The sequence below is a fragment of the Chiloscyllium plagiosum genome, unplaced genomic scaffold (assembly GCF_037043375.1).
Source record: "Chiloscyllium plagiosum isolate Xiang-an unplaced genomic scaffold, Cpla_swu_hap1 HiC_scaffold_19, whole genome shotgun sequence".
Lineage (NCBI taxonomy): Eukaryota > Metazoa > Chordata > Chondrichthyes > Orectolobiformes > Hemiscylliidae > Chiloscyllium > Chiloscyllium plagiosum.
The window spans coordinates 17761996-17775847 of NW_028270157.1; the positions used below are offsets into that span (position 1 = coordinate 17761996).

Consider the following 13852-nt stretch of genomic DNA (forward strand, 5'->3'; position numbering starts at 1 on the left):
GCAAGCTGTTACCTAGCTTAGCATTCTTCAAGGTTACTGTTGGAAAAAAAGTCTCACCTGGATCTCTACTATCTGGTGTGTTTTATTAAATCTGTCAATCCATCCACCCAGTATAGACAGGGTAGATAGAGATGTGCTTTTTCCCAGAGTGAAGGATTAAGTAACAAGAGGTCACGCGTTCAAAGTGAAAGGTGAAAAGTTTAAGGGGGATACATGCAGAAAAGGTGGAAAAGAGCCTTTTTGGAGAGAGGGGTGATGACAAGATAGTGACAAAGAGGGTCATTCAATGTACATATGCTCTTTGTTTATGCTTAATTTCATTTCCTGTTTGTAATGACCTGATTCCAGTAGTATAAAGAACCCCTGTTACATGATCATTGGGCCATCTATGTTCTCAAATTTCAGGCATAGTCAGCAGGATTCTACTGCACAGGCATCATTGCAGGTGAAGTTGAAAGATGCCTGGCCAGGCCAGGCTGGAGTGGACAGTGGAAGAGTTGAAACTGGAAGCCTCCATGAGGGAGGCTGACGTAGCTCCTGGATTATTGGAGGGTCAGGTATTTGCACAGGATGCTATTCCCTTGATGCTATGGAGGAAGAAAGCACTTCTCTAGTTTGGATTTTCTACTTACTGTTGACTAAAATAGATTTGAAGGGAGACCAGAAATACCACATAAACCAGCGATTTAAAGTATGAATTGAGGACATGTAGCTGTTCTTGGCATCAAGGGGCTTCAACGTGAGTGAGCAAGTGGTGTTTGCAATGGATGGAACATGTGTGGGAAGTCCTATCAAGCAATACTGGATAGAGGTACAGATGCTCAAAGAAGTCTGCAATGGACCATTGAGCTTCTGACAAGGGCTTTTAAGGACAGCAGTAATCTAACACGGTTACAGTAAATGTTTTATGTGTGCAAGGCAGCCGAAGCGGAACATTTCGTTTATGTCAGTCTTGAGGTGGTAAAGTTGTTGAATAATATCCTCCAATCCCTACTGATCAAGAACATGATACTGAAGGACAGAAACAATGAGAGCTGAGAACATCCATGCAGAGTTGAGGAGGCTTAATAATGACAGACCTCAATTATCTTTCTTTGAAGCACAAGAGTATGTTATCCAAAACATGGAGAAAGACTGGATTCCTCAGACCAGGAAGTTGGCTACCATCAGGGATGTGACTGTGTGTGTAAATGGGAATGTAAACCTCATTCTGAAGAGGCAGGCAGAACAGAATGCTACATAAATTCTTGCTGTCTGATTTCCACAGTAGGTCTAATAGCAGATCCCATCCAAGGGATGCTGTTAAGAAATGATGGAATTGTGATCGGGCTGGGCACTCCAGATGAGATGTCCTTAACGACCATTGCCATCAGGTAAAGAGACCTCATGGACCTTCGCTTCTGATCAGCTTTTAAACTTGATGAGCCTCCCACCAAGAACCAGTTGAGGGGGTACCTTCTGGAAAAGACTTTGTCTTACGTAGAGTGATAGAAACTTGCCGTACAAGTGTGTGTGAAATTTAGTGAGATGGAAACACTGTCTTCATTTACAAAGGGATGATGGGATCAACATTTGTTCCTTGAGCATCTGGTTAAATTCTGTAAGCTTGATTAATGCCCCTTCATTCAGCCAAGTCACTGGTTTGTAAGGGTTGTAAATTCACTGATGGTGGTTCCAGTGTTGCTTTTACTTGCTTGCCACTTCCTGATGGGGTTTGTCACTGTCTTTTTCAAGCCTTTCTTGTAGACGGCTCCCTTGGCAGTGCTAGCTGACCCAGTGGAAGATGAGGCAGAGATGGAAGAGGAGGTAGTGACAGTCAGCATGACCATTTCTGGTGGCTATCTCTGTCTCAGGAGACTTGGGGGCTCCTTCAAATGAGGAGATGAAGGAGATGGACCTTGCAGAGAAGAGGTTAGGTTACCCATGGAGATTGCCAGTTTCAGCAACAAAGCTGTTTACTTCCAACCAAGAATGCTTGTAGGTGTCCTTAAACTGCTATTGTCATGGACAGTGGCTAAAGTGGAGAAGACACCTTTAACAACATTTTAAGGATGGATGTTGGTGGATTGGAGATGACTCAGAGGAGGCAGTTTACTTCTACTCACATGAAGTATGGGATGACTTTCAGTAAAACTTATGATTGGTTATTGTGATCTGATAAGACAGGATTGTGAGGACAGATAACCATTAAAGATTCCTTATCTTAGGATCACACTGCATCACTGGGAGAAAGTCTAGAATTACCTGTAGAAGTCTTTAGAACAAGGTGTGGTTCAAGAATGATGAGTCTGTACATCTCCCACATTGTTCTTGTGAGGATGATAGCCTGCTAATTGTCAGGCACTCAATGCAAAGACTCAAGGATGCTCACTCTCTACCCAGAATTGAGGAAGCATTGCAAGTTCTCAAAGGTGCAAAGTATGTCTGCAGTCCTAATTAGACCGATGGTTATAAGCAAGCTATCCATTCTTGAACAAGATATTGAAAAGACTGCATTCCACACAGGCACAAAGGACGCTATTTGGACTTTGTAATGCCCCTGTCACCTTCATGTATATGTTGGATAAAGTTTTTGGCAGCCTTCATTTCAAGTTCCTCCTGTGTTTCTGGATGACTTGCTCTTCTTCGACTTAACATCCAAGGAGACTCTTGTAAGTCTGCTTGGACTTCAGCAAATCTTTTGCCAAGGTCCCGTATGGGGGACTAAATAGTGAAGGTAAGGGCCCATGGGATCCAGGAAAATTTGGCTAACTAGATCCAGAATTGGCTGAATGGCAGGAAACCAAGTTTGATGGTCAAGGGATGTTTTTGTGACTGGAAGCCTTTGTCCAGTGTAGTTTGCAGTGATCAGTATTGGGACTCTTCACTGTATGTAATATATATGTCAATTTAGACTGAATATAGCAGGGTTCATGAGTACCTTTGGGGATGATACAAAAATTGGTGGTGTGGTAAATAGTCAAAATAACCTTAGATTTCAGGAGGATTGACATGGGCTCATCAATGGTAAATGGAATTCAATATGGATACATATGAGATGATACGCTAGGGCAAGATAAACAATTTGTGGGGATATATGATGAAAAAAAGGACCTTGGAAATCATCAAGTTTCAGAAGAACCTTAATGTACATGTCCACCAATCCCTTAAGGTGGCAGGACAGGTAGACAAAGTGATTAAGAAGACTTATAGAATACTTGTTTTTATTAGCTGAAGCATAGAGTTTAAGACATGAAGGTGTTCCGGAATCCACATTATTAGGGGAATGGGATGGCACTGAAGAGGGTACAGAGAAGATTTATTAGGATGCTGCCTGGACTGGAGTATTTTAATTGTGAAGTAAGATTGATTGCGTGGCATTGTTTTCCTTGGAGCAGAAGAGACTGAGGGGGAGTTTGATTGAGATATTTAAAATTATGAAGGGCAACGATAGGATAGAAGGGAAAAAAAACTTTCCCTTTAGTGGGAAGGATGAGTGACTGGGAGACATAGATTTAAGGTAAACAGCAGGAGATATGAGGAAAATGAAATTCACTCTGTGGGTGGTGGAAATCTGGAAGTCACTGCCTGTAAGAGTAGTAGAGGCAGAAACCCTCATAACATTTTAAGAAACATTTATGATACCATGGCATATAAGGCCATGAACCAAGGGCCGGAAAATGGGATTAGAATAGTAAAGTGGTTGTTTTTCACCAGCATAGACTAACTTGGCCAAAGAGCCTATTTCTGTGCTGTAGATCTAAAGACATTTTTATGATGCTGGATTCTTTTGAGCTGCACCAGAAGATCTGCTATGTCGTCCTGATCAGTGCGTATATATCTATGAGGAAATGTCAACTAGTTGTGATAAATATGTTGCACTGGAGTCATAGAGGTATACAGCACAGAAACAGACCCTGCGGTCCAACCTGTCCATGCCGACCAGATTTCCTAACCTAATCTAGTCCCATTTGCCAGCACTTGGCCCATATACATCTCAACCCTTCCTATTCATATACCCATCTGATGCCTTTTAAATGTTGCAGTTGTACCAACCTCCACTTCCTCCTGTGGCATCTTATTCCATACACACACCACCCTCTATGTGAAAACATTGTCCCTTAGATACCTTTTAAATCTTGCCCCTCTCACCATAAACCTATGCCCTCTAGTTCTGGAGTTCCCCACCCTGGGGAAACGACGTTGTCTACTTATACGATCCATGCCCCTCATGATTTTATAAGCCTCTATGAGGTCACCCCTCAGCCTCCGACTCTTCAGGGAAAACAGCCCCAGCCTATTCAATCTTTTCCTATAGCTCAACCCTGGCAACATCCTTGTAAGTCTTTTCTGAACCCTTTTGAATTTCACAACATCCTTCCAATAAGAGGGAGACCAGAATCGCACACAATATTCCAAATAGACAATAGGTGCAGGAGTAGGCCATTCAGCCCTTCGAGCCTGCACCGCCATTCAATATAATCATGGCTGATCATTCCTAATCAGTATCCTGTTCCTGCCTTATCTCCATAACCCTTGATTCCACTATCTTTGAGAGCTCTATCCAACTCCTTAAATGAATCCAGAGAGTGGGCCTCCACTGCCCTCTGGGGCAGAGCATTCCACACAGCCACCACTCTCTGGGTGAAGAAGTTTCTCCTGAGCTCTGTCCTAAATGGTCTACCCCGTATTTTTAAGCTGTGTCCTCTGGTTCGGACCAGAGGACCACCCATCAGCGGAAACATGTTCCGTGCCTCCAGAGTGTCCAATCCTTTAATAATCTTATATGTCTCAATCAGATCCCCTCTCAGTCTTGTAAACTCAAGGGTATACAAGCCCAGTTGCTCCAGTCTATCAGCGTAAAGTAGTCCTGCCATTCCAGGAATTGACCTCGTGAACCTATGCTGCACTCCCTCAATAGCCAGAATGTCTTTCCTCAAATTTGGAGACCAGAACTGCACACAGTACTCCAGGTGTGGTCCCACCAGGGCCCTGTACAGCTGCAGAAGAACCTCTTTGCTTCTATGTGGCCTAACCAATGTCCTGTACAGCTGCAACATGACCTTGCAACTCCTGTACTCTGGCCAATAAAGGAACGCGTACCAAACACCGCTTTCACTATCCTATCGACCTGCGACTCCACTTTCAAGTAACCATGTACCTGCACTCCAAGGTCTCTTGGTTCAGCAACATTTCTTAGGACCTTACCATTAAGTGCATAAATTCTGCTTTGATTTGCCTTTCCAAAATGAGTTATTAATTTCCTTAAGTAAAATATGATATGGGATCCATGTAACAACAGGACTGTTCTTTATCAGCTCTGTGACCTACGTGAGTTATATGCAGTAATATTCAAGAGATTATTAGCCACAAAATCAACAAGTTGTCAGCATTTAGGAGCAAGTAGCCATGAAAGCTTTATGACTTTACAGCATAGAATGAGCAGAAATACGAGGCAAATGATGTCATTGTGTAACTGAAAAGCTAAAAGATATTAGTATTAGTAAAGATGTAGTACTTGAAAAAAAATTAGCTTGATTGAGGGGTGATAAATCTCCCTTTCAGATGAGCTTTATCCAAGGTCATTGACTGAGGTAGCAAAAGAGAGAGTGGATGGATTGGTGGTTATCTTTCAAAATTCTACATATTCTAGAAAGGTTTCTGTTGACTGGAACTAGAAAATGTAACCCCACTATTTTAGAAGGGAGAATAAGGGAGAGAGAAAACTCTAGACCTATTAGTTTGACAACTATAGTAAGGAAAATGTTAGAATCTATTATAAAGGATGTGATAACTGAACATTTAGAAAAGAATAGCAAAATTGCTCAGACTAACCGTGCATTTATGATAGGGAAATCATGCTTGATTAATTTATTTGAATTTTTTTGAGGATGGTACTTGCAACATAGAGAAAGGAGAACCAGTAGATGTGCTGTATTTGGATTTTCAGATAGCTTTTGTTTATGTCTCACAAGGAGGTTCATAAATAAAATTAGAGGGTGTGGAATGGGATAAATATTAATAGAATGGATTAAAAAATTGGTTACAGAGAGAAAGCATAGAGTAGGAATAAGCAGATCATTCTCAGGATTGCAGGTGAGGTATACAAGAGTCTCTGCTACATCCACAACAATTCACAATCTAAATAAATTATTTGGATGTGGGAACCACTTGTAATATTTCCAAATGTGCTAATGACACTAAATAGGGTCACAGTTGTAACACTACTGTGCAGTCATACTTTCAAGAAAGGGAGGAGAAAAACCAAGAACTTAGAGACTAGTTAATCTGGCATTTACTGTCTGAAGATTGAATCTATTATTACAGAATGGATGACTGAACAGATTATTCAAGTGTTGGAAAATGAAATGTCTGTGGATGATATTTATTTGGACTTCCAAAAGACATTTGATAAACTCCTTCGTAAGATATTGTATTAGCTAAAGTTGAATTGAAGGCAGTTTATTGACTCAGTACCAGGAGACAGCACATTGACATTATTGTTGGATGCAGTTATTAGCTGAATATTACTAGTTGCAAGGTTCTTTTTAACACACGTGAAGAATATTTTTCACCCTTCTTTCTTCACACTTTTTATATTAAATATTAGGATTATGTAAGATTCCATTATCACTATTTGCATCATATCAACTTAAACATGGACCCTCAGCAGATAAATCAGTACTCCTCCAACTTGTTTTGAGACCAAAACATTGAACATATTCAAGAAGGACTTAGATTAGGTTCTTAGGGCTAAGGGAGTCAAGGCTTTGGGAAGAACGTAGGAGCAGAGAACTGAGTTGGATGACCGATCATGAACCTGTTCAATGACCGGGAAGGTTCAGTGGGCTGAATGTTCTTTTCTTACTCCTATTTTCTATGCTTGTACACCACTTAGAAGAACCACTGAGAGCAGCAAAGGCAATCTTAGTATATGTACACTTTACTATGTACTCTTAGTTGGGGCATTTGAAATAGTTGGGTCATGAAGGATATAGGTTCCAGACCTGACTGGAGACTGATGGTAAGGGAACCAACACAAAAAAAAATGGCTTTACCTTCACCTCAGCAATTTACCAGTCTCAGATATATCTGTCCATGACAGTGTTAGTAGGACAAAATACTGTGCAGTCCTGATGCAGATAAAGTATTTGCATTGAGAATATTCGCCATTATATTATAGAGGCATTACCATTGTGCTAAATAGGATAGATTTAGCAACTCAAAACTGAGCTTCCAGTGAGACCAATGGGATATTGGCAATGGTATTTAGTGGGGAAGTGGTTGGCAGTGTAGTAATCCTGAGGCCCAGGTTACTCTGGAGGCAATGACTAAAATCCCACCATGAGAGCTGGTGGGATTTGATATAATCCACAGTGGAATTTGAATTCAGTTAATAAAATTGTGAATTTTTGAAAGAAATAAGTTTCACTGTTTAAAAATCTATTTGGTTACTAATGGCTTTTAGGAAGAGAAATTTTACATGTGACACCAGTCTTTCAGCAGTGTGTTCAACTCTGAAATGCGATCTGAAGTAGGCATTCAGGCCACTCAGTTGTACCAAATCTCAATGAAGTCTAAAAGAAACGAAACCAGACATAACTCCTTTCCTGATAGTACTGTGAGCATGCCTATACCCGATGCATAGCAGTTGTTCAAGATGCCAGCTCACTATAAAGTATGCGTACTCTTCCCGTGACAATAAATCACATGAAATATCCTGGAATCCCCACAGATTTTTTCTGTTTTATATATTAGTCTTTCCATATATTTTCCTGAAATACATTTTTTCACCTTATGGTTACCAACTATAAATGTTTGCTCTGTGTTACGAGAGGAACATGTTTCTGATTTCACAATTTTAGATTTTATTTCATTTTCTGTCTCTTATTTTTGATCTTTTTCACATTCCACAGCTTTGTTATAAATCTGTTTTTGTGGTTTCCTGGTCAGCCAAGAATTCTCAGACCTTTCAATGCTCTGTCTTCTATTTTTTTTCTTATAGATTAGATTAGATTCCCTACAGTATGGAAACAGGCCCTTCAGCCCAACAAGTCCGCATCCGATCCTCTGAAGAGTAATTCACCCAGACCCATTCCCCTACCCTATATTTACTTCTGACTAATGCACCTAACACTATGGGCAATTTAGCAGACCAATTCACCTAACCTGCACATCTTTGGATTGTGGGAGGAAGCCAGAACACCTGATGAAACTCAAGCGGACGCGGGGAGAATCTGCAAACTCCCCACAAACAATCGCCCGAGGCTGGAATCGAATCCGGGTCCCTGGCGCTGTGAGGCAGCAGTGCTAACCACTGCTATTTATTTCTGTGATATTGTCTCGGGGAGCTCAATGCAGACTTTTACTAATGTTTTTTCAACTTACTATTATTATTAATAATTTGTTTTTCCAATTTCCATTTTTTTTACAGTGGAAATTATATTGGGGCTTTACCATATTCGTCAGGCACTTCTTGTGAAACATGCGCTGACAATTGCCGTGATAAATTATGCAGTAAGTTAAATATCACATTGTTTTCTTATGCCATTAGCTGCGTTGAAGCTTTCACAATTGAAAAAGCTGACTAAGTTCAAGGCAATTCCAGGAAATTATTTTAACCTTAGCTGCAATTTACACTTACATTTTTCCATTTGTATTATTAGGAGATGTAAAGCGGGATGCTATCAGAAGTAGGTGCCTTATATTTCTAAATATTTTTGTTTGTTGTTAACATTGTTATAACAAAACAATTACAGATCTTCTCTTCACCTTTTCGCAGAATACCCTAACTGGAATCCAAACTTTGGATCAGCCTCGATTTTCTCCTGTAACCAGCTGCTGCTATTTACCTCTATTATTGTGATATATGTTCTGCAGTAACTGCCTAAATTTCAGGGATTTTTTTTAACCCTGATTTAGGCTGAATGGATATAAAGTTCTGTGTTGCATATCCTCATTGTCGCTTTCTGTCCAACAGATTCACAAGTAATGATTTCATTGCAGTTTTCTGGTCAATTTCCAAGCTGGAATACCTGCCTTTTGCAAAGCTTTCTGTGTAGTGGACTACTTGAATAAGAGAGCCTATTTGAATGATAGGCAGAACTATTCAGAAGTGTTTCTATAAATTTAGTGACCTTTATCTGCTCAATTGTTTTGAGTTGCCCAGAGCAGTCAAGAACTTTCTTACTTTGAATAATTAGTATTTAGCTCACTAAGTCAGAATCTCTTCCTAAACTTACTTCAAATATATCATTGTTTTGTGGTGGAAAAAGTTTGTTAAATATTCTTGTAAACCTACTTGTACTATAAGGAATGCAGGTTTGATTTTTTTCCATGTAGTTTTCTGCCACCTTGTGAAGTTGAATTGCCAAAAAAAGAAAATTTATTCCAGTTCATCACTGTATTACAGAGAACATTTATAAGAAACCTTGCATCCCTTATGGATTATAATTTATGGCAGATTTTTGTTTATTGTTAGCTAAATATCGAGTTCCAATTAGTATAACTACTGATGAACTCAATATCAAACAAACATGAATATCAAAACTTCTGTGTGTTCTTTTTCCAATTAGCAGTTTAAGTGATTTGTCAGGTTTTCTTTCAGTCTGTTTAAAAACAATTATGGTGATTTTGCCTTTTTTTTCAGGTATGTGTAGTACCAGCTGGCACAGCCTGCGTTACCAAACCATTTAAATAGTGAGGTGTGCCATGTTTGTTACTACTCTTGAATTCCTTTTTACTATTGCAATAGGATTTCAGTTGACAGAACAAAAAATAGAAAATATTTGAAATATTCAGCAAATTAAGCAATTCAGTGAAGGAAAGAAAAATATTGACTTTTCATGCTGAGTATTTTCAGCATTTTCTGTTTCTATCTCAGATTTCCTGAATCCATAGTGTTAAAACATAATTAATCCATAGTAGTTGCAGTTTTAAAGCACTAAAAATAAATGAGGGGAGATTTGTGACCGCCATATTTTTTGTATGAACAGTGATATGATTTAATCCCTTTGCATACTGAAAACAAGCAACCCTGAAGGTATACATAACGTATAAAAATATTATTTTGTGCAATTATGATATAACAGCATTAAACACCATGCTGGCAACTTACATGAAATAGTGTCACATGAGAACTGAAATATCAGTTGTGAGTTTCTCGCATGAAGTGGGGAGGAGAGGTTTCCTTAACTAGTTTTTGTGAAGGATGTCTATTTTGAATTTCAACAAAAGATTTTAAAAATTCCTGTTGTCCTTTTAAATTAAGCGGATAAGACAAATACTTACTGTAACTCTTCTGCAGTTAAAATGGTTTTCTCAATGAAAGGGGCAATTTAGTGTGAATCTCTAAAAACATTCCTCTATCCACCCACATCCCCACCCTGGCCTTTTAATCAATCGAGAGGGCAGGGTAGACTGAACACATCAATGATAATATATACTGGCATATTGCAATGGGAATCCTTTTGCTTTTCTTATTCAGCACTTACACAGTTTCAAAATAAGAAATTGCATAGTTACCTCATGGAAACCTTCAAATGAAATATACTAGCAAGTATAGGAGGAATTGACTTGATCTATGCAGATTCAAAAGTTCTGATCAATGAAATATTTATTTAAATGAATTGTTTCCTTACATTATTTCCTATACTAAAATTGTATTTTACAGTGGGTGATAAATTTTGGAAATAATTTCTGAAGTACTGGTGGCAGTGTTAATTTTGTTGGTGTAAAATAGGAGTTATTGAATTGGTCATCTGTTATATGTTTCTCCCAAAAACTAGGAGAAGTATAGGCAGAAATGAAAATTAGGTGCATTATAAACCGAATCCAGTATCATCCATTTTACTGAATGTTAAAATGACCTTGCGTCTGTACATTTTACAGCTCCATCTAAAATAACTTGTGTTTGACATTTACTGTGTTTTAGGTTATTTTGTATAGGATTAAAAACATACTTATTTACTTAGGAAGATAAAATTATCTGTTTTTGGAGTCTGCAGATAGATACTTAAGTCAGAAAATTCCCAGAATTAATTCTCTGTAATGTAAAATTCAGTGATTGTAAAATTCAATACATACTATAATTGTTAATAAAATGCATATTCTCTGTTGGTTATGAGGTCAATTTTTCAGTCTTAACATACAAAACAACTATATTTGTAATGGATCTGGTTTTCAATCATTCCAATATTTATTCTCACTCTCTTAAATATCTCTTCCACTGGATCTCTACATTTTTGTCCATAAATTGTCTCATTAACATCTCAATTTGCTTCATACCATCATACTGTCCATCTGAATATGCTTTCCCTTTGGTGCGTTTCCTGTCTGAATTTGTAAAAAGCTATCTCTAAAGTTTTTCAGTTCTGATGAAAAATCGTCAACGCTTTCATTCTTCTTGGATCTGTCTGACTCGCTTGTTACTTCCAATATTTTCTATTACTTCAAATTTCTAGTTTCTGTAAATATTTTTGTTTGAACCTTTATAAAACTTCTCAAGTCACTTCCCCAGTTCCCCGCTGTTCCCAATTATTAACTCTTAACCATGGTCTCATCAGTTTTCAAGCCCGCTGCTAGTGAGTTAATTCCTGCAACCACATCCCTGCAGTACTATATTTGGAATTTATCACACATCTCTAGATATAATTTAAATATAACTGTAACTTTGTTTTAAATTCTACGAACAAGAAAGCAAAGCAGTGGTCTACCCACCACACTGCCTGATCATATAGTCCTGATTTGGAGACGCCAGTGTTGGACTGGAGTGTACAAAGTTAAAAATCACACAACACCAGGTTATCTGATAAAGGAGCAACACTCTGAAAGCTAGTGCTTCCAAATAAACCTGTTGGACTATAACCTGGTGTTGTGTGATTTTTAACTTTGATCATATAGTGTCCATTCCAGACAGATTATATGGGAACCGCTACATTTTTAGCATCAAGGACAGCAAAGAAGGTTACCTCGGATTACAATAAGATCTTGATCAGATGAACGAATGGGCTGAGGAGTGGCAGATGGAGTTTAATTTAGATAAGAGGTGGTGTATTTTGGGAAAGCAAACCTTAGCAGGACTTACACACTTAATGGTGAGGGCCTAGGGAATGTTGCTGAACAGAGACCTTGGAGTGCAGCTTCATAGCTCCTTGAAAGTAGAGATGCAGGTAGATAGAATAGTGATGAAGGCATTTGGTATGCTTTTCTTTATTGGTCAGAGCATTGAGTCCAGGAGATGGGAGGTCATGTTGCAGCTGTATAGGACATTGGTTCGACCACTTTTGGAATATTGCGTGCAGTTCTGGCCTCCTTCTTGAAAGGCTCAGAAAAGATTTACAAGGATGTTGCCAAGATTGGAGAATTTGAGCTATTGGGAGAAGTTGAATAGGCTAGGGCTGTCTTCCCTGGAGCGTCGGAGGCTAAGGGGTGACCTTATAGAGGTTTATACAATCACAAGGGGCATGGATAGAGTAAATAGACAAGGTCTTTTTTGGGGTGGGGAAGTCCAGAACTAGAGGGCATAGGTTTAGGGTGAGAGGGGAAAGATATGAAAGAGACCCAAGGGACAATTTTTCATGCAGAGGGTGGTGCGTGTCTGGAATGGCCTGCCAGAGGAAGTGATGGAGGCTAGTACAATTGCAACATTTAAAAGTTACCTGGATGGGTATATGAATAGGAAGGGTTTGGAGGAATATGGGCCGGGTGCTAGCAGGTGGGACTAGATTTGGTAGGGATAATTAGTCGGCATGGACGAGTTGGACCGAAGAGTCTGTTTCTGTGCTGCACGTCTCTATGACATACAGCACATAAGGAAGCATATGTCAGGTATAGACATGATAGATCGAGTGAATCCTTAGAAGAGTATAAAGAAAGCAAGAGTATACTTAAGAGGGAAATCAGGAGGGCAAAATGGGGACATGAGATAGCTTTTGCAAATAGAGTTAAGGAGAATCCAAAGGGTTTTTACAAATATATTAAGGACAAAGGGGTAACTAGGGAGAGAATAGGGCCCCTCAAAGATCAGCAAGGCGGCCTTTGTGTGGAGCCACAGAAAATGGGGGAGATACTAAATGAATAATTTGCATCAGTATTTACTGTGGAAAAGGATGTGGAAGATATAGACCGTAGGGAAATAGATGGTGACATCTTGCAAAATGTCCAGATTACAGAGGAGGAAGTGCTAGATGTCTTGAAACGGTTAAAAGTGGATAAATCCCCAGGACCTGATCAGGTGTACCCGAGAACTCTGTGGGAAGCTAGAGAAGTGATTGCTGGACCTCTTGCTGAGATATTTGTATCATCAACAGTCACAGGTGAGGTGCCGGAAGACTGGAGGTTGGCAAACGTGGTGCCACTGTTGAAGAAGGGTGGTAAAGACAAGCCAGGGAACTATAGACTGGTGAGCCTGACCTTGGTGGTGGGCAAGTTGTTGGAGGGAGTCCTGAGGGACAGGATGTACATGTACTTGGAAAGGCAAGGACTGATTCGGGATAGTCAACATGGCTTTGTGCATGGGAAATCATGTCTCACAAACTTGATTGAGTTTTTTGAAGAAGTAACAAAGAAGATTGATGAAGGCAGTAGATGTGATCTATATGGACTTCAGTAAGGCGTTCGACAAGGTTCCCCATGGGAGACTGATTAGCGAGGTTAGATCTCCTGGAATACAGGGAGAACTAGCCATTTGGATACAGAACTAGCTCATAGGTAGAAGAGGGTGGTGGTGCAGGGTTGTTTTTCAGACTGGAGGCCTGTGACCAGTGGAGTGCCACAAGGATCGGTGCTGGGCCCTTTTTGTCATTTACATAAATGATTTGGATGCGAGCATAAGAGGTACAGTTAGTAAGTTTGCAGATGACAAAAAAATTGG

The 13852-nt window shown here is 39.4% G+C and overlaps 1 protein-coding gene across 1 annotated transcript in view; it reads left to right on the forward strand.

Annotated features, from left to right (window-relative positions):
- The window catches only part of LOC122559808 (GLIPR1-like protein 1), a 35583-nt gene extending 24487 nt beyond the window's left edge, over positions 1-11096 (forward strand). Inside the window, exons 4-6 of the mRNA XM_043709867.2 lie at positions 8414-8496; positions 8646-8672; positions 8762-11096. Of these exons, the coding sequence (XP_043565802.1) occupies positions 8414-8496; positions 8646-8672; positions 8762-8862 (211 nt within the window). The 3' untranslated portion in view covers positions 8863-11096. The remainder of the gene's footprint in view (positions 1-8413; positions 8497-8645; positions 8673-8761) is intronic.
- Positions 11097-13852: the final 2756 nt, after the last annotated feature.